The sequence below is a fragment of the Heptranchias perlo genome, chromosome 20 (assembly GCF_035084215.1).
Source record: "Heptranchias perlo isolate sHepPer1 chromosome 20, sHepPer1.hap1, whole genome shotgun sequence".
Taxonomy (NCBI): Eukaryota; Metazoa; Chordata; class Chondrichthyes; order Hexanchiformes; family Hexanchidae; genus Heptranchias; species Heptranchias perlo.
The window spans coordinates 45,751,809-45,776,133 of record NC_090344.1 but is presented as its reverse complement, the minus strand read 5'-3'; the positions used below and the strand labels follow the sequence as shown (position 1 = coordinate 45,776,133).

The window sequence follows — 24,325 nt, the reverse complement described above, 5'->3', positions numbered from 1 at the left end:
AGAGATTGCGGGGGGGAAAGATTGCAGGGGGGAGAGATTGCAGGGGGGAGAGATTGCAGGGGGAGAGATTGCGGGGGGGAGAGATTGCGGGGGGGAGAGATTGCAGGGGGGAGAGATTGCAGGGGGGAGAGATTGCAGGGGGGAGAGATTGCGGGAGGGAGGAGAGATTGCGGGGGGGAGAGATTGCGGGGGGGAGAGATTGCGGGAGGGAGGAGAGATTGCAGGGGGAGAGATTGCGGGAGGGAGGAGAGATTGCAGGGGGAGAGATTGCGGGAGGGAGGAGAGATTGCAGGGGGAGAGATTGCGGGGGGGAAAGATTGCAGGGGGGAGAGATTGCAGGGGGGAGAGATTGCAGGGGGGAGAGATTGCAGGGGGAGAGATTGCGGGGGGGAGAGATTGCAGGGGGGAGAGATTGCAGGGGGGAGAGATTGCAGGGGGGAGAGATTGCAGGGGGAGAGATTGCGGGAGGGAGGAGAGATTGCGGGGGGGAGAGATTGCGGGGGGGAGAGATTGCGGGGGGGAGAGATTGCGGGGGGGAGAGATCGCGGGAGGGAGGAGAGATTGCGGGGGGGAGAGATTGCGGGGGGGAGAGATTGCAGGGCGGAGAGATTGCGGGAGGGAGGAGAGATTGCAGGGGGAGAGATTGCGGGGGGGAGAGATTGCGGGAGGGAGAAGAGATTGCGGAGGGGAGAGATTGCGGGGGGGAGAGATTGCGGGGGGGAGAGATTGCGGGAGGGAGAAGAGATTGCGGAGGGGAGAGATTGCGGGGGGGAGAGATTGCGGGGGGGAGAGATTGCAGGGGGAGAGATTGCGGGGGGGAGAGATTGCGGGAGGGAGGAGAGATTGCAGGGGGAGAGATTGCGGGAGGGAGGAGAGATTGCAGGGGGAGAGATTGCAGGGGGAGAGATTGCGAGGGGGAGAGATTGCGGGGGGGAGAGATTGCGGGGGGGAAAGATTGCAGGGGGGAGAGATTGCGGGGGGGAGAGATTGCAGGGGGAGAGATTGCGGGGGGGAGAGATTGCGGGGGGGAGAGATTGCGGGGGGGAGAGATTGCGGGAGGGAGAAGAGATTGCGGAGGGGAGAGATTGCGGGGGGGAGAGATTGCGGGGGGGAGAGATTGCAGGGGGAGAGATTGCGGGGGGGAGAGATTGCGGGAGGGAGGAGAGATTGCAGGGGGAGAGATTGCAGGGGGAGAGATTGCGAGGGGGAGAGATTGCGGGGGGGAGAGATTGCGGGGGGGAAAGATTGCAGGGGGGAGAGATTGCGGGGGGGAGAGATTGCAAGGGGAGAGATTGCGGGAGGGAGGAGAGATTGCGGGGGGGAGAGATTGCGGGAGGGAGGAGAGATTGCAGGGGGAGAGATTGCGGGGGGGAAAGATTGCAGGGGGGAGAGATTGCGGGGGGGAGAGATTGCAGGGGGAGAGATTGCGGGGGGGAGAGATTGCGGGGGGGAGGAGAGATTGCGGGGGGAGAGATTGCGGGGGGGAGAGATTGCAGGGGGAGGGATTGCAGGGGGAGGGATTGCGGGGGGAGGGATTGCGGGGGGGAGAGATTGCGGGGGGGAGGAGAGATTGCGGGGGGGAGGGATTGCAGGGGGAGGGATTGCAGGGGGAGGGATTGCGGGGGGAGGGATTGCGGGAGGGGGGAGAGATCGCAGGGGGGAGAGATCGCTGGGGGGAGAGATCATGTTAGGGGGTGTCTGAAGATTGAGGGGAGGGAGAGATCGCAGCAGAAGGTTTGTTTGAGAGGCCAGGGGAATCACTCCTGCTCCTCCTGGCCCACAAGCAGTGCTGGAAAAGTACTTACCTGCTGGATCCGACATTTCCCTTCTTCACTTGCCGGGTTTCCTGAGCCCTGGGAAACCCGGCCCTCAGCCGTTAAATTCAAATGGCTCCCAAAATCTGAGGAACGCAGTTTCATGAACATATTATAATGACCGACCCTCCTCTCCAGAGCAGGTTTCTTGGCTGCTCCTCCTCAACCCTCCGGGGTTGAACTGGAAGTAGGCGGGTTCGTGGCAGGTCGGGGTCGGGTTTAACATTTTTAACAATTTAACCTGCCCCCCCCCCCCGCCCCTGACCCTCTCCCACCCGTCCTGGGGGGGTTAAAATTACCCCCAATGAGTTATTACCAAGCTTTAATCCAATTTGAAGCATTCAAATGTCATCATAAACCACAAAAGTGTAGCCTGAGTGGTTTATAATCAGTATGTGAAACTATCAGATTGCCGGCTTGGCATCCCTCCCTGGCATCTGTTATATTACATCCTCACTCACATATTAGATTGGGCGTTTGTTTCTGTGCCTATAGTGCAGACCCCAACGGTCTATATCATCGATGGTGGGTGACATTCACAATGAAGAATTGACTGTTGCAATAGCATAACAGTAAATTCATTGAACAATCTGTGAAGGGAATGTTCATGTCAATAATTTGTGCATCATTTAAGTTCTGATTTTATTCTTTTTAGGAGAGGAAGTCCCCCTTTAAAAAAAAAGCCTTGGAACCTTTCTTTCCCCTTGTGATACTAGACTCTGTCGGTACTTAAATAACAGCCTCATTTCCCATCCACTCTACCTGCATATTCTGCTCATTACAGCAATCCATCCCTACACTACATTTCGTTAAATGTCATCCATACGAGTCTGCTGCGTATGTTACAAGAAACAGATGGTCACCCAATGGATTACACAGGCACATACCATGCCTGAATCAGAGCAAGACCACATATGTTTTCTGGCGCAAACCTTCCCATCGCATTTCTCTCTTCCAATGCCACGGCACATTGCAAGTGAGGAAGACTGGAGGCCAGGCAGAGGAGGGAATTTTCCCTGAGGAATTTCCAGGCTAAAATCCTTTGGGTCTGAATGACTCCGCCAGGCCATCCTGCTGTGCTGAGCCTGTAGCTGTTTCAGGAACTCTGCCGGAACTGCTGCCGTGTTCTGATATCAAGTTGCATTGACACGAAAGGCACGCAACGGCCTTGGGAATGTTTGGTGCGTATCAGCGACCAAAAGGGATGTTCTGGCTGCCTGTCACATATATCATAGAATCATACAGCACAGAAGGAGAATATTCGGCCCATCCTGTGCCGGCTCTTTGAAAAAGCTGTCCAATTAGTCCCACACCACTGCTCTTTCCCCTTAGCCCTGCAATTTTTTTCCCTTCAAGTATTTAACCAATTCCCTTTTGAAAGTTATTATTCAATCTGCATCCACCACCCTTTCAGGCAGTGCATTCCATAAGAACATAAGAAATAGGAGCAGGAGTAGGCCATACGGCCCCTCGAACCTGCTCCGCCATTCAATCAGATCATGGCTGACCTTCAACCTCAACTCCACTTTCCTGCCCGATCCCCATGTCCCTTGATTCCCCTAGAGTCCAAAAATCTATCGATCTCAGCCTTGAATATACTCAATGACTGAACACCCACAGCCCTCTGGGGGAGAGAATTCCAAAGATTCACAAACCTCTGAGTGAAGAAATTCCTCCTCACCTCAGTCCTAAACAGCCGACCCCTTATCCTGAGACTGTGATCTTAATTCTGGACTCTCCAGCCAGGGGAAACAACCTCTCAGCAACTACCCTGACAAGCCTCCTCAGAATCTTATATGTTTCAATGAGATCACCTCTCATTCTTCTAAACTCCAGAGAGCGTAGGACCATTCTACTCAATCTCTCCTCATAGGACAACCCTCTCTTCCCAGGAATTAATCTAATGAGATTCCAGATCATAACAACTCGCTGTGTAAAAAAATTATTCCTCATCTCATGTCACAGGGTTTGGAAAGGATTGATGCTACATTTCGACTGGCGACAGAATTAATAGCAGTTACAAAGTAGGTTTACTTTGGGGGAGCACTATTGGGGGAGGGTCAGCCTTGGCGCAGTGGTAGCACACTTGCCTCTGAGTCAGAAGATTGTTGGTTCAAGTTCTACTCCAGAGACTTGAGCATGTAATCTAGTCTGAAACCTCAGTGCAGTACTGAGGGAGTGTTGTACTGTCGGAGATGCCATCTTTCGGATGAGACATCAAACCGTCTGCCCTCTCAGGTGGACATACAAGATCCCATGGCACTATTTCGAAGAAGAGCAGGGGAGTTTTCCCCGGTTTCCTATCTGATATTTATCCCTCAACCAACATCACTAAAAAAACACATTATCACATTGCTGTTTGTGGGATCTTGCTGTGCGCAAATTGGATGCCGCGTTTCCTACATTACAACAGTGACTACACTTCAGAAAGTACTTCATTGGCTGGAGAGCGCTCTGGGACGTCCTGAGGTCGTGAAAGGCGCCACAGAAATGCAAGAGTTTCTTTCTTGTTCCGAAACAGCAATGAGATAAGTGACCAGGTCATCTGATTTTGTGGTATTGGCTGAGGATTAAATGTTGAAATTAACAAAAGTTTCACACCTGAAACGTTAATTCCTCGGTTCTCTCCTCAGATGCTTCTCGTGGTGTAAAAGATTAAATAGCCCACAGTTGCTGCTGCTCTTTTTGAAATAAGACGATGAAGTAATAATTTAATTCTAATGATTTTTTTTTTCCATTTTCAAATGTTTATTGTGGTGATCCATTTACTGGCTTGGACTTGCTATCAAATTGGACTCGAGTAGAGGTCACTAGTTCGGTGATCGCGAACGCATGAATAATGTCCTCGCGTGAACCTGGGGAGGATTGGGAAAGAGACACTGCAACATTTACAGGGCAAGGGAATGAAGGACTTGTTACTCACGTCAGGTTAATCCTAAATATGGATGAGCACTTCCAGTTTCAACTTGCCACAGGGAAGATGCAATTGGAGATGCATTGACATCAATTTATTTTAGTCTTATCAAAAACAAATTTATGTTAGAACAAAGAACTGATCGCTCCCTTCTGGCTCAGTGGGTGAAGGTACCCATACCACTCACTGTAGACCAGAACGTCCCAGGTTTGATCCCTGCTCTATGCTGAGTTAGCTGGGGAACCAGTCGGGGTGCCTCTGTGCTCCTTGGCTGGGTGGGGCGAGGGGTTGGGGTGTGCAGGGGCAGGGAATCAGCCAAGGTTCCTACTGCTGCTGTCTGCAAGCGTGCGAGTGTGCCCGTGCATGGTCGTGGATATAGGATCATAGGAGCAGGAGTAGGCCATTCAGCCCCTCGAGCCTGTTCCACCATTCAATCAGATCATGGCTGATCTGTAGCCTAACTCCATTTACCCACCTTGGCTCCATATCCTTTAATGCCCTTGGTTAGCAAAAATCTCTCGATCTCAGATTTAAAATTATTAATTGAGCTAGGATTGACTGTTTTTTGTGGGAGAGAGTTCCACACCTCTCCCACCCTTTGCTTGAAGAAGTGTTTCCTAACTTCTCTCCTGAACGCCCTGGCTCTGACTCTGAGGTTATGCCCCCTTGTCTTAGACTCTCTTCACCAGCAGAAAAAGTTTCTCGAGCAGTTCCTTTCAAAATCCTGAAAAAGCCTCAATCAAATACAGGTGAGGACAGGATCTGGCTCGTTTCTGATGCCAACACTTGCTGGGGTTTAGATGTCCAACTTGTCACCCCGGGCATGAAACAGGCAGAAACCGCCCGATTCGAGTTGCTATTGAAATCAGCGGGCGGGCAACCTGCAAAGTCCGTTTCACGCCCGGGCGCCAAGTTAGAAATCGGCCCCACTTTTTGCATGGTACCCAAGCAATGCCCCCCCAGACAGGAGGGATGCAAAATACACAGCAACTCCGTGCAGCAGTCGGGACAGCACTGGAGTTTTGGAACAACCAGTACTGTTGAACACTATCGACTGAAATCAGAATGGTCCTTTTGAACATTCTGATTTGAAATTTTCTTCATCGTATACATGGGAAGGAAAAGAGTTTATTCCGGGCAAAATCTTCCAAACCTGGCGGTGGAAGCAGGTCCAATAGTAACTTTCAAAAGGGAATTGGATAAAGACTTGAAGGGGAAGAATTTGCAGGGCGATGGAGAAAGAGCAGTGGGGTGGGACGAATTGGATAGCTCTTTCAAAGAGCCGGCACGGGCACGATGGGCTGAATGGCCTCCTTCTGTGCTGTATCATTCTATGATTCAAAGCTGTAAAAGTTGCTCGGACGGAAAAAAATAAAGGAGCATGCCTTTTCCATCGTTTGACAATCACCCTGAGGGTCGAGTGGAAAAGAGCTGAAGCAAGTTTTACTTTCTTAACTGTGAAATTGTGCATGACAAGTAAAACAAACAGCAGCACGCAGCGAGAGGCTGAGGTCTGCTGTATCAGTGTGTGACGTAAATAGCTCTGAGCAGAGTCTGTCAACAAAACTGCAATCAGCCTTCCCTGCACAATCAATCTTTCACTACTCACCAGCTGACGGAATCATTACAGTGAAACACCTGTGTACACAACATGCCATTATTCCCTGAAAGCTCATTTCACCGTAGTACCAGTCACATCGTGTGGTACCATTCAGTCGGAGTCATGTGGTACCATTGTGGGTGCTGGGCACTCAACTTCACCCACTTTATTCGTCCATCACAGATAAGAATTAATAGCAGTTACAAAGTAGGTTTACCTTAGAGTAGCGCTATGAGGGGAGGGTCAGCCTTGGCGCAGTGGTAGCACACTTTACCTCTGAGTCAGAAGGTTGTGGGTTCAAGTCCTACTGTAGAGACTTCAGCATATAATCCAGGCTGACACTCCAATGCAGTACTGAGGGAGTGCTGCACTGTCAATGGTGCCGTCTTTTGAATGAAGCGTTAAACCGAGGCCCTGTCTGCCCTCTCAGGTGGACGCAAAAAATCTCATGACACTATTTCTAAGAAGAGCAGGGGAGTCCTGACCAATATTTATCCTTCAGCCAACATAACTAAAAACAGATGATCTGGTCATTGTGTGCAAATTATATGCTGCGTTTCCTACATTACAACAGTGACTACACTTCAAAAGTACTTCATTGGCTGTGAAGCGCTTTAAGACATCCTGAGGCCGTGAAAGTCTATTAGAGTTTTTTGAGGATGTAACGAGCAGGGTAAATAAGGGGGAACCAATGGATGTAGTATATTTGGATTTTCAAAAGGCATTCGATTAGGTGAAAACAAAAGGTTGTGACACAAGATAAGGGCTCATGGGGTTGGGAGTAAGATATGAGCATGGATAGAGGATTGGTTAATGGACAGAAAACAGAGTGGGGATTAACGGTTGGCAGGCTGTAACTAGTGGGGTGCCGCAAGAATCGGTGCTTGGGCCTCAGCTATTTACAATCGATATTAATGACTGAGATGAAGAGACCGAGTGTCATGTATCCAAGTATGCTGACGATACAAAGCTAGGTGGGAAAGTAAGCTGTGAGGAGGACACATGCAGTCTGCAAAAGGATAGTGACAGGTTAAGTGAGTGGGCGAGAAGGTGTCAGATGGAGTATAATGTGGGGAAATGTGAGGTTATTCACTTTGGTAGGAAGAATAGAAAAACAGAACAGTGAGAAACTATTAAATGTTGGTGTTCAGAGGGATTTGGGTGTCCTCGTACACAAATAACAGAAAGTTAACATGCAGGTACAGCAAGCAATTAGGAAGGCAAATGGAATGTTGGCCTTTATTGCAAGGGGGTTGGATTCCAAGAGTAAAGAGGTCTAACTAAAATTGTACAGGGCTTTGGTGAGTCCACACCTGGAGTATTGTGTACAGCTTTGGTCTCCTTATCTAAGGAAGGATATACTTGCCTAGATTGATTCCTGGGATGAGAGGGTTGTCTTCTGAAGAGAGATTGAGTAGAATGGGCCTATACTCTCTGGAGTTTAGAAGAATGAGAGGTGATATAATATTCTGAGAGGGCTTGACAGGTTAGATGCTGAGAGGTTGTTTCCTCTGGCTGGAGAGTCTAGAACGATGGGGCATGGTCTCAGGATAAGGGGTCGGCCATTTCGGACTGAGATGAGGTAAATTTCTTCACTCAGAGGATTGTGAGTCTTTGGAATTCTCTACCCCAGAGGGCTGTGGATGCTCAGTCGTTGAATATATTCAAGGTTGAGATCGATAGATTTTCGGACTCTTGGGGAATCAAGGGATATGGGAATCAGACGGGGAAGTGGAGTTGAGGTCGAAGATCAGCCATGATCTGATTGAATGACGGAGTAGGCTCAGAGGCAGTATGGCCTACTCCTGCTCCTATTTCTTGTGTTCTTATATTCTTATTAAAGGCACTGTACAAATACAAGTCTGTCTTTCTATCGGCCTGTTGGGTAAATGTAAGCCCAGGGGAGGCTGATATAATTGCCTTCAGCACCTTCTAGGCTTGTGAAAATAAGCCAGCACTCCTGATCGTTATCCAGTGAGCCCTGTTGGAAAGTTCATGTCGGGTGAGAACAGGACGGGCTAAACTGTGAAGTCCTCGTCGCTCTGACACGCACCATCTGGGCTCGCGCATGACACCGGCCAACTGGGTGAGGTGTTGACTCTCAGAGAACTCCAGAAAGGGAGTGATCCCCTCGAAGAGATTGGGGAGAAAACTGGGGCAGATTAAACGTCTTTTCAAGTAATAGTACAACTTGAGCATTGGATAATACTGACAAATGAGTTGATATTGTCTCTCTCTCTCTTTCTCTCTCTCAGTTTATGGAACCTCGTGAATGCATTACTGCCTCAGTACCGACTCTCAGCCATCTGTCACCCTCCCTGTAACCCCATCTGTTTGACCAAGCTATTTGTTACCCCTCCGAACATCTCCTTCTTTGGCTCGGTGTGAATCTTTGTCTGATTTGGCTCCTGTGAAGCGCCTTGGGACGTTTTCCTGCATTAAAGGCGCTATATAAATGCAAGTTGTTGTTGTTGTTTTAATCTCTGTGTACTACTGCTTCTCACCTATCCTGCTCCGACTGACTGTGATTTTTTTTTTGTTTGTCCGGCAGCATCGGAAGTGTGTCCACCCTGTGACAATGAAATGAATACAGACATTATTCTGGATCACCTCTGTGCAAGCGAATTCGGTAAGTAGCACCCACCATTAATGCACCAAAACGGGCCCAACTTTGACCTTTTCGCGAATTGTGTTTTTTTTCTCTCGCTCAGTCAGCTTAATTTCAGCTGCGTCCTCGAGAGTGTCGGCGGCACGTTGAAAAAATTCCGAATGATTTCAGTTTTGTTTGTGGAGGGTCGGGGAATTCAACATTCTCGACCTTGCCTGCACGTGTGATTCAATGCACGTATATTTTTGGCAGATAAAAGGGGAGATTTCCCTCTTCAGCTCTCCACTGAAATGCACAAGAAGATCAGGGGGCTGGGGCCGTGCAGTTTCCCGATAATGTGCTCCCGGATCTTCGCCTGGAGCGCTGAGGTGAAAAACCCCATCTTATATCTGACTGGGTGCAGCCTGATGCACCTGAGAGAAGAATCTGAACATTTAACAGCACCATTTTTGGGAGACGCCATTTGACAGGTCCTCAACAACAACAACGGGACTCCATCTGTCAGGGTCTGCGTACAGCTGCTTTTATATCTGGTTTAATGCTGCCGCCAGTGTCTGACACGGGGTGGGGGGAGGATGGGGGGGGCTGGTTCCTGCCTTGCTGTCAGTAACCTGCAAGGAAACTTTTCGAGTCACTGAGGCCCAGGGGCCAAGTGTGTTCAGGAGTGTGAGCGGGTGTCTTGGAGTTTCAGCGAATAAGCTTTTCCATCTCTGGGAATTCTCTTGAGAATGCAAGATCTCACAGGGCATTGGCTCACGGGTATTTTAGGGCACGGCGCACAGTGTTTCCGTCCGCCAATCGATCAGGCCTCACAGAGATGTTCCAAAGCGTTTCACGTGCAATTAATTTGTCTGAAGTTCAGTTACTGTTGTTATGTGGGTAAATCTGGCAGCCATTTTACGCACAGCTAAGTGCCACGGGCAACATTGAATGACCAGTTTGAGCGGCGATTTGGGAAGGGATTGTGACCAGGACCCCAGGAGAACCCCTGCTTCTCCTCGTACAGTGTCACTGGATCTTTACCATTCACCTGAACAGCTATCTGGGGCCTCGGTTAATGTGTCCGACATTGCAGCATTAAAGTGTCAGCTGAGATTATGCGCTCAAGCCCTGAGGTGACTCAGAGGCAAGAGTGTTCCCAACTGAGCAAAGCTGACACCGAACCAATTACTGAGCTCTTGCCATTTGCTTCTCAGGGCAGGCTTGCTTACAAGGAGCATTAAGGAAGCTTGGCTTTAAGCTTGCAAAGCTGAGGCCGAACGAGATCCAGTTGTGTTGCTTTCGAGATGAGGGACGTTTAGGGGTCAGGGAAGAATTAGTTGCTGCAGCTCAGGTGTCCGTCTTGAAGACACCTGGGATTCATGGTTGCAGCAAAAGATTTATGAGCTCCTTGATGGAGCTGCTCTGAGGTCCCTCGTATCTTTTACACAGCGAGCTGTTATGATCTGGAATGCTCTGCCTGAAAGGGCGGTGGAAGCAGATTCAATAATAACTTTCAAAAGGGAATTGGATAAATATTTGAAGGGGAAAAATTTGCAGGGTGATGGGGAAAGAGCAGGGGAGTGGGACTAATTGGATAGCGCTTTTAAAGAGCCGGCACAGGCACAATGGGCCGAATGGCCTCGTTCTGTGCTGTATCATTCAATGATTCTATGATCTGTTACACTGTCCTTGTTATTCTCTTCCTGTGTCTCTTGCTGTTTCTGTCTCTTCCTGTTCATCTCTGTTCCTCTCTCGCAGCTCCTGCTGCCTCCAGCAATCTCTGACGGCTGCATCCACTTCCTTCGGGGATGTGCCATTGCTGTCTATTCCCCCAGCCATCTTTCCCAATGGGACCAGGGCCTTGGCTCAGTGGAAAAGCCACAGGAAGGGAGGGAGCTGGAGAGCAGGGAGCAGCCAGAGGGGATGCAGCAACCACCTGATCCCCTGTGCGTGCTTTCTTCACGTTAGATATTAAAGGGGGAGTGGGTCGGTGTGGTGTTGTCTGTTGGGAAGGAATGTGGGGCCAAAGCTGTTGATTTTGTGGGGGAGGTGGGTGGAGAGAGAGAAATATGTCGGAGTGATTAGAAGATCGCAATTGGAGAAGCCCATTGAGTTTGTGATTTTTTTGATGGGTTATTTAATTTTTCATATATTCATTATGTGCTTAAGCTGCTTTTTATGGGCCCATAGTGAGTTCTCTCATGGAGGCTGTTTCCTGCGGAAATCTTATTTGCTCCAATGCAATTGGAAGATTGTTTTGTTGCAACGTGATTGGGCAGATTTTTTTCTTTTGGTGATGGTTTTGTGCAATATAATAAGTAGAAAGTAACCAATTGGAAAGGAGAAAAACACAGAGATTGAACCAATGAGGAAGAAGAATATTGATGGATGTTCATGACAGACAAATCCTCATGAACTCAAAGCTTGTTCTTGGGGAGAAAGAAAGATAGAAGGACGCAAAGGTCCAATTTTTGAAATTTGCGTTGACAGTATGGAGCCTTGCCCACAGGCTGTACATGGTGGGAAATTGCAGGCTTGCTGCCCTTGATTCCTGTCACGCACTGTGAGCGGACAAGGCTCCCTCTCTCAGAAATTGCCCTCCAAATACCTGCAACCCTCCACATAAGACTTCACACTTCAGTCCAGAGACTTGAGCACAAAAATCTAGGCTGACACTCCAGTGCAGCGCTGAGGGAGTGCTGCAGTGTCAGAGATGTCGTCTTTCGGACGAGACGTTAAACCGAGTCTGCCCTCTCCGGTGGTTGTAAAAGATCCCATGGCACTATTTCGAAGAAGAGCAGGGGCGTTTTCCCCGCTGTCCTGACCAATACCTATCGCCCAACCATCATCAGTGAAGCAGATGATCTGGTCATTATCACATTGCTGTTTGTGGGATCTTGCTGTGCGCAAATTGGCTGCCGCATTTCCTACGTTACAACAGTGATTACACTTCAAAACTACTTCATTGGTTGCAAAGCGCTTTGGGACGTCCTGAGGTGCCAAAAGGCGCTATATAAATGCAAGTCTTTCTTTCTTTGTTTTCACAATGGGGTTAATTTTGGCTTTGGGCTATAATGTGAAACAGACGATATTGATTCAGCCACCCATTATACATCACTCCTGATTTTCACTGCCGTTGAAATGACTGGATCAATATGGTCCATTTTACACAATCGTCAACAGTCCAAATTAACCCCATTATCATTCAGTCATGCTGTTGTGGCTTAAAAGTTAGAAATGACAATTGCAACACGAATTATAAAAAATAGAGGGTTGTCAGGGCCAGTTACAATGAAAATTACCGGGGATCAACTGAAAAGAATCTGCTCAAATTGATAAGCCTCTCGGTGTGATGACTTTATATAATCAGGACCACCCACCCAATAATCTGTGCAATTTGCTGGATCTTTGCGTGTGGTGTGCTTTGCGAACATCCTGACAGATTCTTCAACCATGAACATCACCTCTTCTTCAAAATAGTACCATGGGATCTTTTCCACCCACCTGAGAGGGCAGACGGGGCCTCGGCTTAACGTCTCATCCCGTTTGTTGTGGTATTGTCGTAAGGGACCTGGTAAACTTGCTCTGAACATTCAGAGCTTCCTCCCCTTGTCCCTGCAAAAGTCTGTTCCCCGCTGATGTGACTGTCATTCAGAGGTTACAGATCAGTTAACAACATCTAACTAACAGCAAATCCGAATGAGAAAGTGCCCATTATCAGGGGCATGTTGTTTGACTAAACTTGTATCAGAGCTTGGCACCTTATGTCAAAAAAAACAGATGTGCGGTAAATGACCTGATATCCAGTAAATTGGGCCATTTACTGTGAGCACTCCTGCTCCTCCTGGCTCCACAATAAGGTCAGTTAAAAAACTTCAAACTTATCTTGCAGGTGGCAGCCTCCAGCAGTCCCTTTAAGAACCACTGGCGTGGCAGCTGTGCGCCTGAACAAACTTGCCGCAGCGCGCACGGCGCACGCCTTCAATCGCTCGCAGTCCAATTTCACAAAGCGGCCTGAAACAGGTGCTCGGCCCCGCAATTTACATGTGCAACGGGCCTAGCGCCAGTTTCCTGCCCCGGATGCTGACCGAGGAGCCCTGTCCAATATGGCGGGCGGCACACATCCGGCGCGGAATGAGCGTGCGCTGCCCCCTGCCATATCGGACCCTTCGGCGCCTGTTTTACGCCTGTAAATTTCTAGACCACGGTGCGGTACAGACCAGAAGGGCCTGAGATGTCGAATCTGCGCTGTTAGGCAATCTCAGTCTGGGCAGCGGTAGTGATACTACAATTGACACGAGCACCCCCGGTTTAGGGAGGGGAAAGACGACCAGGGTCCCCATTCCTGACCACTATTACTATATAATACTTGCATTTTTGTAGTGTCTTATCGTGTTGAAATCTCTCAAAATGGTTCACATGTTGTGAATCACTCTTGCCATGTTATGTTGGTTCCCGCTGACTTCTGCTGGGTCTGGGAGTGGTTGTTACATAACTGCATGGAAGTTGCAGCACTCAAACAGGCCATTCAGCCCATCTGTTGTGTTGGGTGAGAATAGGATCTGGTCAAATCAAGTGACCACCATCCACAGCATCGCACCCCAGTGAGTGAGTTAGTGCTTTCAGGAAAGGAGGCGAAGGGAGAAGGAGGAGAGAAAGACAAACGGATGCAATCTTCAAAAAGAGGAGCCAGGCCCTCTTCAATTCTGCATCGAGAACTTCTCAGTTCTTAACGTGGGGCCTGGGAAAGGGTTAAATCAGAAATGTGGCAACAGTCTCTCCACAGTCAAAATAAGTCATGAAATGTAACCCGAGCAAGTGGCCACACGTTTGACGAATTGGTCTGGATCGATTCTGCCGCACACAGTTGAAGGCCACAGCAATCTGCTTCACACTGAACGACGCTGAACACTGCTCCTTCTGTTCGTCTACACATGTTGGGTTTTTGAAAAACAAAATCAGAAGAATTCAACATGAAAACCACAGAATGTTTGATTTACCTCAGACACTTTGTATAATATTTAAATAACTCACTCTTAGCCCTTTCACAAGCACCAACCTATATTTAGCTTGGAATAAATAGCACTGTCCACGGCAATAGCCCAGGGTTCTCTTTTTTCACTGCCATCATCTCCTCTCTTGTCTTCGCCCCCTCTTCTTGTGCTGCCACGCAGCTCAAACAGGTGCCAACCGGCAGCTCTCTGCCACCTTGCCGTAAACGGTTGTTCTTCATGCTTGGGCAAAGCCACCTCGCCAAATTATTCAGCCATGGAAAGTCAGCTGAGGTCAATGCTGTCCCATCTCGACCAGGAGGTCACTGGATGGCTTGGGGGACGCAGACGTCCAATTGTAGTGCTGTCACCACTACCCCTCCCCCCATGTGTTAATCTAACCAAACACAGACTGGGGTATCTATTTGGGACCTTCCTTATCGCTATGGCTTCGTATCGCTCCATGGTACTTTGGTCAAATGGACCACCAAGAGCCCCCCTAACATCTTTCTATTTTTAAGAATATTGCATATTCTCCGATATCCTCTTTAGGACTTACATTATTTCTTTTGTCTGAGATAAACCAGCAAGTCTTTCCCACTCCCCCACTGAAGCTGCCCAGGAACCAGTCTGGCCTGATATTGGGGATCGGGCAGGAAAGTGCAGTTGAGGTTGAAGATCAGCCATGAATGGCGGAGCAGGCTCAAAGGGCCGCATGGCCTATTCTTGCTCCTATTTCTTATGCTCTGATGTTCTTATATATATAGTAGGGAAGTGCCCTGGCATTCGGTCTGTGACTGCCCCAGTTGGCAAGGTTACAGTAATGGAAACCACTGGCAAAACAAGTATAACTACAGGAAATAAAAGCAAACTTCAGATACAACTCCCAGACCTGGGTGACATTCTACACAGAATGTACAGCATAAAAACAGGCCATTCGGCCCAACTGGTCTCTGCTGGTGTTTATGCTCCACACGAGCCTCCTCCCTCCCTATTTCATCGAACCTTATCAACATATCCTGCTAGTCCTTTCTCCCTTGTGTACTTATCGAGCTTCCCCTTAAATCAATCCATACTATTCACCTCAACTACTCCGTGTGGGAGCGAGTTCCACATTGTAACCACTCTCTGGGTGAAGAAGTTTCTCCTGAATTCCCTCTTGGATCTATGCGTGATTATCTTATATTTATGGCCCCTAGTTTTGGTGATGAATTGAGATGAACACACTCTGGTCCAGTTGCTATTTTATTTGACTTTCTTCCCTCCACTCCAGAAGATGTTGACACCTTGCTGTGCGTTTCCGCTGATGCCGGCCACCCTATTGATGCCTCATCCATACTGCCGCACTTCATTTGTGAGCCCTGACAGTGAGTGCTGGCAGAGCGATCGATCCTGGGGGTGTTTCCTCACACCAGGCAGCACCCGAGTGAATCTGTGCTGTCCCCTCTCTATTGCCGCAACGTCCTTCCTATAATGCGGAGTGCATCGCTGCACACAAATGTGGTCTTACTGTTCACGATAATGGTCAGAAAATCATTCACGGTGTACCCGAATTTCTGATACACACGCATGGACTCCCCACCATGAACGTCAAATCATAAAATTACCCCTGCAAATGTTCAGCAAACCAATTTTAAAATGCAGTCAAAATTGACATTTCCATGTCCAGGCACAAGATTTTAAAGGGAAAGGTTTTCGACCAATGTTTGCAATCATATTTCTCAATGCCTTTTTAAAAAAATCTTTTTAAGAACAAAAACTGTCCAGGTTTTAAGTTACTTTTGTTGAGTTGGAATTGTGCGCTGCAATCTGAACACAAGACAGAATAAAAGTGAATCTTCCCGTATCCTCTTTTACGCATGTCTCCTGGTTGAGGTCCGACAGTTGAATTTGTTTTTGCAGATTTTGGGAGGAATTTCAAAAATAATTTCTGCAATGTATAACCAGTGGTGGAGCAGAGGGAGTGAAGGGAAAGATAAACCTGGTGATGAGATGCAGAGGGTGCACGCAGGGACGAAAGGCAAGAAGGAGGTCACTCAGGCGATCAACAAAGCATAAATAAACTGGGCAAAAGAAGTCAATCTTTTAGTACACAGTGAACCGTTAAACCATCAAGAGTTAATATTCATACTGCAGATATGATTTGGACAGAGACCAGTTAAACCTGTCAAGAGGGCATGCAGCTGCTAATGAAATATTTTTACAAGCGAGTCACTTTACGGGATTTCAAAAAAAAAATGAAATACTTTATTTCATCAACATTTCAGTTTGCAATTTATTTTTTTTTATATATAGTAGGCCGATAATGCTGGTGACTTTGGTAATTCAGTACTTTTCCAGGCAGAAAAAATGAAACATTGTGCGGTGAGAATGAAGGTGCTGTTTGTATGTAGTTTGAAAAGAGCCCTCAGTTAAGCTGGGCAAGAACATAATAAAACCACTTTTGTTCCTACCACAGTCTCACTCGTGATGAGTGTTTCTGTCAGCTAGTTTATTACTTGTCTAACTCTTTTTCTGTCAAACATACCAGGAGTCTAAACATGCTGCCACGGTCAGGATTTCCCGCAATGCAGTTCCACATCTTGAATTTACTGCTTTATTTGCTGCCTCGACATTTTAAAGGAGACCGACCTCCCCCCCCACCCCGACCCCCCCGCGCCCCACCGCCCCCCCGCCCCCCCCCCCCCAATCCAGGGAGGTGGAGTGCGAATGCTACGATAGAAGAGGAGGTCAATCTGAAAGCAGTGGCTCGCTGCTGCCAAGTTTGGGCTTTAAAAGCCGGCAGATTGTAGGGAGGAGGGAAAACGCCGGGAGGTTTGCAGCTCCGCAGTTTTGGGATCCTGGGAAGGCGGTGCAACAAATTGACACAGGGCGGAGAAACCAAATCTTAAGAGGCGTAGTTAGAGTTTAACACACATAAGAGCGGAAAGATCAGAGGAAAACATCGGCAAATCCTCAACCGTGCCAGTTTAAAACGTGTGCGAGCACAGTCCATGCAAAACCACAGGTAAATCACACAGATCCTCCCCCCTTGCCGCAGTAAATGCGCAGTGTGCTTTTTGCAATTTAACCATAATTTGATAAGCTGGCCATGTGTTTTGTTTATTTTACTATCTTCCTCTCTTTAGGTCCGATTGCATTATTCTCTGACTGAGGGCACACATGTAACCTCTCAGTGTGGCTCAGTGACTGGCTACAAGAATGGTGGTGGCTTGCTTCCCCCAGTCCTTACCTTCCCTCTTGCCGAGGACACTGTTGCACGAGCCTCCCGTCGCCTCTCTCTCTGGAATAGAATTGGAGAAGATCTAGTATCGAGTCACCTTGCCCCATTCATGGCTGACAGGGGAGTGATAAAAGGGGCTAAGATGGGCAGGGTTCACTCTGTGCACAGACTTCCAAGAATAACAAAAAAAAATCCTGGGAATCAAAAGCTTTTCGTGATTTTGCTTTGTCTCAAAAACTGCACAAAATAAATGTTCTTCTTTGGAAAAGTGGTTACATTTTTGAGGCTTCAAAAGTGCAGTATTCAAAATATAAAATGTAACCAACAAAAATATTTTCTGCCCCAACCAAATATTCGGTAATCTTTGGCGACATAAAAAAATACACAACCTTGTCCATAGCTGAATTGCAAGCATTGACATATTAATCTTCTCCCCGTTCTGTTTACTCCAACCCTGGGGATTGGTTTGCAAAGACTTGCCAGTCATGACTGACTGCTTGAGAAACATGCAACTGGTTGCATGTATTTATTGAGCTGATGTCTTGACAACTGAATGTATTTGTTTCAGCTGAAATAGCCCTCAGATTGTGCCTGCTTATTTCGGGGGGATAAGTAAGGGCTGTATTGGTTTCTCAGCTTTAAAACTGTATCGACGTGGAACCAGATATGTTTATGCAGGCTTCCTCATGACTGACGCCACTTCTCCAACATCTCCAACTTTGGTTACAAGCCAGAATTCACTTAAAGCAAAGAGTGGCTGGTGCCAATTGCTGGGGATAAAATTTTCCTCTGTGCGCTACACGTTGTAAAAAGAAAAAAGAATAAAGACTTGCATTTCTACAGCGCCTTTCACCATCTCAGGATGATCCAAAGCGTTTTACAGCCAATGAAGTACTTTTGAAGTGTTGTAATGTAGGAAATGCAGCAGCCAATTTGCGCACAGCAAGGTCCCACAAACAGCAATGTGATAATGACCAGATCATCTGTTTTAGTGATTTTGGTTGAGGGATAAATATTGACCAGGACACAGGGGAGCACTCCCCCCTGCTCTTCTCCGAATAGTGCCCACCTCAGAGAGCAGACGGGGCCTCGGTTTAACGTTTCATCCAAAAGACGGCACCTCTGATGGTGCAGCATGCCCTCAGTACTGCTCTGGAGTATCAGCCTAGATTATGTGCTCAAGTCTCTGGAGTGGGTCTTGAACCCACAACCTCTTGACTGAGAGGCTAGAGTGCTACCCACTGAGCCACCGCTGACATGTAAGAGCACAAACATGTTCTCTATAAACGCGTTTTATGATTTTTGTCACAAAGACCGGGCAGGAGATATCTTTCTCCTTGTCATTGTTTCTAGAGGCTTTAAAAATCTGTGTCGAATAGTTAAATGGGGCTTTCAACCATCTTAACAGAGGCCTGTGCTGATGATGACTGAAGATTCAGTGTTTTAAAAAGTCATGAGCACACATCATTTTGGCACACAAAATAATGGTCAATAAATAGAGGAGTTAAGAAGACATACAAACCACAAGCACTTTATGTCGTATAAATCCTGAAATTAGTTTGTACAACCCTGAAATTACTACTAATATTAAAGGGACAGTTCTTCTTTAAAAAAAATCAATTTTCCGCGGACGGTGACAATGACTGCAGATGTTGCCGCACAGTTTGCTCCTTGTTGTGCTATCATGTTCAAACTTAACAACTGACAACACTGCAAGTACATGGAAAGACGATTGCAATGGAGCGCCAGAAAATGTTATCGCCTGGACGTATACCATATTGCAATGGTTCTCAAGTCAATCTTGCTTGTCTCGGTCAGGAAAGGAATTTTTTTTTTTCTAATTCAATGTAAGCAGAGCAGTACGTCCAGAGCAAAATGGATATGGGGCCATGTGACTGAAGGGCTTTCAACAGACCAGTCCCTCTGATTTCAGCCACCTCCCACCCCTCTTCTGATTATTGCTGGAGCAAAGTTACAAGAGGTACCTCAACCAAGTGGCCATTTATCATGTGTGAGCTTCAACAGTGAGCATTTGTGGGCAATTCAACCATGGGGGCATCACAGACATGCCCACTCCTCTCCACACCTGGCATTCACACATGCAGATTTTTCAATGGCGGGGGTGGGTGTCACCGGGAAGTGATCAGGAGCAGGAACTCTGACAGAATAATCCTCCTCTGAGGAAAATACCACACTGCGAGCCCCTGACTGAGATCAATTAACTCAGCACAGAGTATGAATTAAGATGGGAATAATCTGGTCTGTATGAAAACTAGATATGAATTTGTGAGACACCTTCGTATTTTGGTGGCAAGAACTTTTGTCCAGGATCTGAATGCATCTCAGTGCATGATCCTTCGTGGCTTTCTGCATGTTTTGGGAATTGAAGGAGACGGTAAAATGTAAATCAGGGTTTCTCTCCATGTTACTCGCTGTGCGTTTAAGCAGTATTATTCCCCTGCACTCTTTCTTGAATGACATTCGTGTGAAAAGCAGGACTGGAACCATGGGTCTATGGGCCTGGATTACACCATTCATTTGACTGTTCCCCATTTGGAGCTGGTGGGCCCATCAGCCCAGTGGCTGATGTGATTTTGATTTCCTGCCCTTCCTCCTTTTCTCACCATTCTTCTCCCAGTGCCTTCCTTCCTCCCCTGAAGATGCTGGATGCTTGTTAAGGTCCGATTTGCTGTCACCCACACACATCCAGTAGTGGTCACTAGATAGCAAACAAGAGAAAGAACCCAGTCTGATGTTCCCCTCACTAAGCTGGGGAACACTAAGACTAACTGTAGCTCCCCTACTGCCAATTCATCAAAGATCAGCTAATGTAGCACAGGCCAGGATTGAACCCAGGGCTTTTATAATCTGCACGGTTCACCAATCAAGCGCCTCAATCAGTTAAACCACTGGATTGGCCACTGATGTGATTTCATCAAACAGACAGGAGGACTTCATACTCATGAGTTTACCGACTCAATCCATCTCCGGATAGCAGATAAAAATCATACTTTGTATTTTACTCCTTAATTTTGTACAATGAAGATTTAATTTCTTTTGTTTGATATTTTGGCTTAAATCCTTGGAGATGCATTGCTTGCTGTAACTACGCATTCTGAGATGGCAGCGCATGTCCCAGCAGCTTTACACTCTGTGTCAGATGATAGTGGCCTTGGGACAGGCTGCCGTTGCTGTGATGACAGTGTGAAAACTCAAAGTAACTCATTTCATAAAGTCACGTACTTAGCCCAGATCTGTGAGAGGCAGTGCAGGGACTTTAATCCAACAAAGATTGCAGGGATGGGGAGAGTGTGAGTGAGGGGAACACATTCCCATTGCCCAGAGCCTGACTGCACTTTGACAGCTTAACTCTGTTGGAGATGCTCAGTTCAGCAGCTATAGATCTCGTCGGTTGGCCTGAGGTGGCACTGTTGATGCAGAGTCGACTCCTTTACTCCTGCTTCTGCTGAGCCCGGTGCTTAGGCAGAATTAGTGACAGCAAGTTATACCGAAACCTCCCTGGGATTGAGTGTCCTAAACTGTGCAAATTTAACGGTGTTCTTCACCGTTTGATATAACTTCTCTTTTATGTCCTGTGCAACGTGACTTAAAGCGGAGGAAGTAATAAGTGGCGGAAGGGTTTTTTTTTTATTCGTTCATGGGATGTGGGCGTCGCTGGTGAGGCAGGCATTTATTGCCCATCCCTAATTGCCCTTGAGAAGGTGGTGGTGAGCCACTGGCCCACTGGGTGGTGAGGGTCACTGGCTGGTGAGGGTAGGGTAATAACGGTGATTGGTTCCTTTCTTACCCCTTAAGCAATACTTATACTCACTCCTCCCCCTTACCATCGGGGACGCACAGGAGGCCACAATTGGAGGAACGCAGGCCTAACTGCCCAAGCTCCATAAGCAGGACAGACACTTTGCTTTAATACAGGAGGTGGGGAAATTGGAGAAAGGGGAAATGGACATGTTTTCTCACTTCCTTCTTGGCTCCACAAGAGCAGCTGAACCAGACACACTGGAAACATCGAAACATCGAAAATAGGAGCAAGAGTAGGCCATTCAGCCATTCGGGCCTGCTCAGCCATTCAAAATGATCATGGCTGATCGTCTAACTCAGTGCCCTGTTCCCACTTTTTCCCCATAATCCCTTGATCCCTTTAGAAAAAAATCTTAGACTTTATTCCCGGTCAGTGCTGCGTTCGCTGTTCACAATAGTGCCACTGAAATTGGACTCTGTGCCCCTGGGATGGGAAAGGAAAATCGTCTGATAGCTATTCAGCAACCCCTGCTGGAAGTGTTGGGTCACCAGGCGAGTTAGGGTGTGATGTACCCCATGGTTGAGCAGCCTGTCAACACTCACTGTCAAAGCAGACACATGAAGAATGGCCACTTGCACAAAGTACCGGAGGCGTGAATGACGTCCATGGAATCGTACCCCAGGAAGGGATCAATGCCTTCAGGGGGAGTTGGGAAGGGGATGAAATTGGAAGGGAAGAATTGGTGAGAGGAAAACAGCTTTGAGCCCACTCAAGACTTTCAAAATCACATTGCAATGGATGCGCCAATCCTCTCCAAACATTGGGAATCATTTCCTTTCAAGTCCGTAGAAAGCCCACTGACTCTTTTGAAAGGAGCAAAGTCACTCCACACAGGGGTAAACATTAATCTTGGACAGTAACACAAAAACGGGTTTCAATTGGAATTGAATATCAAACGGGGCGTATAACGGGCAGCAGATGCGATACCTCTCGCTCAGTGCTGCCACCCAAGGACACATTTCTTAACCACATTGTGTGCATAAAAACAGTCACTTTGAACAGTAATTGATTGCATGAAGTGTTTTGAGATGTTTCAACACGAACGGCAGGATATAAATGCAAGAATTGGGTGTGGAATTACAGGGAAGCTTGAATTTCCCTGTTGGCTGCCTCTTGGGATTGGATAAGATGTTGTACACCATGGATCTGGGTTTTCTTTCACTTTGGAGCTCAAAATTTGCGATCCCAAAAATGGAAGAGACACCTCTTCCAAAATCTTGGCCATAATTGTCGGTGTGAAGAAGCCTGCCTATATTTTTATACCGTGTTGTTTTAACAAGCATCAGCTTTTTGTGTTGAATCCCCATGAAAGAGCAGGACAAACCTTAGAATTACAACCGAGGTCCTACAGCTTGTGTGAACACAGTCTTTACTGCAATAAGGAGAGTATTTTAATTAAAACTGTTTACGTCGGAGGAATACACTCAATGTCACGATATCAAGGGACAACAGCATAAACGAGGCCATAAATGCACCAACAAATGGAGCATGTTACTCCATGACAGATTGGCCAATGTCCCTTAATCTCTTTTCCTGACCCCAATTGGGATATTTTGCTCTGTTAAAGGTGCTGTATAAATCTAAGTTACTGTTGTACAAAAAAAACAGCCACTATAATCGTCGAGGGGCTCCACAACTCCAGACTCTCAGTAAACAAAGCTTGCCTGCCGCTCTGTGTTTTTAACCCACCCCCCGACTGCTCCCGTGTGTGTGTCTCACTATCCTGCGGCCTCCCTGCAAATGGTTTCCGCAAGGCATCTTTTTCCTCCTATTTTGAAGGTATTATTTATTTCATCCTTATTCAGCTGATTTTCCTGCCTCCCGCCCAGCATCGTTCCCCAATCAACAGGGTAAAAGTACCAGTCCGAGCCCAGTGCAAGAAGTCCCTCCCAAAGAGTCATGTGCACTAACTCACTCTCCCTTCCCACAGAGGAAAGACCTCACCCCACTTGACTTTGTCCCAGTTTTAGTCACGGAGCTTCCTGCATATGGAACCACAGTCCGACACATTCCGGGCACTCAATTTTGCAAAGCAAAATGAAAGAAATGTATGAAATCACAAATTTCCGACTTCAGGCAGTACTTTCTGAAAGAACTAAATCTTGTGTTTTTGGATATTTTGGGTGCCTAACATTGGACAAAAGGCAGGAATCTAACTGGAGAGGCAGTTTAGGTGATGTCATAACGAACGAGTTTTCTGAAGTGGCTCAGAATGCTGAGTTTGGATTAGTGCTTTCAACTCATTCAAAGACATTGATCATCATTTGATGACACAGTCTGCTGCTGTCTGTCAGCCTATTTGGTTGATATGCAGTTTCCCATTGTCAGTGAAGATTAAAGGAAATCACATGAAGCAGGATAATGGTTATTATTGACTTTTATGATTTAAGCCTGAAGGCATTTTGTTACAGGATCTGCAATAATACCAGACCACTTAGTAGATTACAGGAAACCTAATTGTTTGAAATATCTTCTATTAATATTTTGGAGCAAGAATGTTGCTACCTGGAGTTCTCAAAGGGTCCCAGGCCTGTCAATCAGTGTGGCATGTGACAGACTGTAATAACAGTCAGATAATTCAGATTACTTCAGATACCTTTAGGGGACGATGGCTGGACTGCAATTCACCAGAAAAAATACTGTGTAGTTTTCAATGCTGCCACTTCTTCCTCCGAGACGATCTTGGTCAACAAAAATCTCTTTCAAATACACTAGCCTAAACATTCACTCCCTCCACCACCAGCGTACCATGGCTGCAGTGCGTTCCATCTACAGGATGCACCACAGAAACTCGCCAAAGCTTCTGTGGCAGCACCTCCCAAACCCGCAACCTCCACCACCAAGAAGGACAAGGGCAGCAAGTGCAAGGGAACACCACCACCTACACATTCCCCTCCAAGTCACACACCATCCTGGTTTGGACATACATTGCCTTTCCTTCATTATTGCAGGGTTAAAATCCGGGAACTCCCTACTGAACAACACTATGGGAGAACCTTCACCACACGGACTGCAGCGGTTCAAGAAGGTGGCTCACCACCACCTTCTCAAGGGCAACTAGGGATGGGCAATAAATACCGGCCTTGCCAGCGACGCCAGAATTAATTTTTAAAAACTTTAGAGAATTGTTCAACACTGAATTTTGACCATTTACAGAAATGCTGTGAGATCCAATTGCTGGAGGGGACATAAAATCATGGTTCACACCAAGCTGAAATCTGGCCAGTTTTGTCTCTCCAAAATGACAATGGGGATAAATAAAATGGCTTAAACTGGTGGGACAAAATGACTTATGATTGCAACTCACTTTTAGTCAAATTTGTTTCCGAAGCAGACAAATTTAAATGAATGAAAAACAAGTTTAAAACAG

General features: G+C 47.1%; 1 protein-coding gene across 1 annotated transcript in view; it reads left to right on the top strand.

The window, feature by feature from the left end:
• Positions 1 to 24,325, top strand: part of LOC137335793 (secreted frizzled-related protein 1-like) — a 91,819-nt gene that overhangs the window by 9,996 nt on the left and 57,498 nt on the right. The window contains exon 2 of the mRNA XM_068001207.1: positions 8,880 to 8,957. Within this exon, the coding sequence (XP_067857308.1) occupies positions 8,880 to 8,957 (78 nt within the window). The remainder of the gene's footprint in view (positions 1 to 8,879; positions 8,958 to 24,325) is intronic.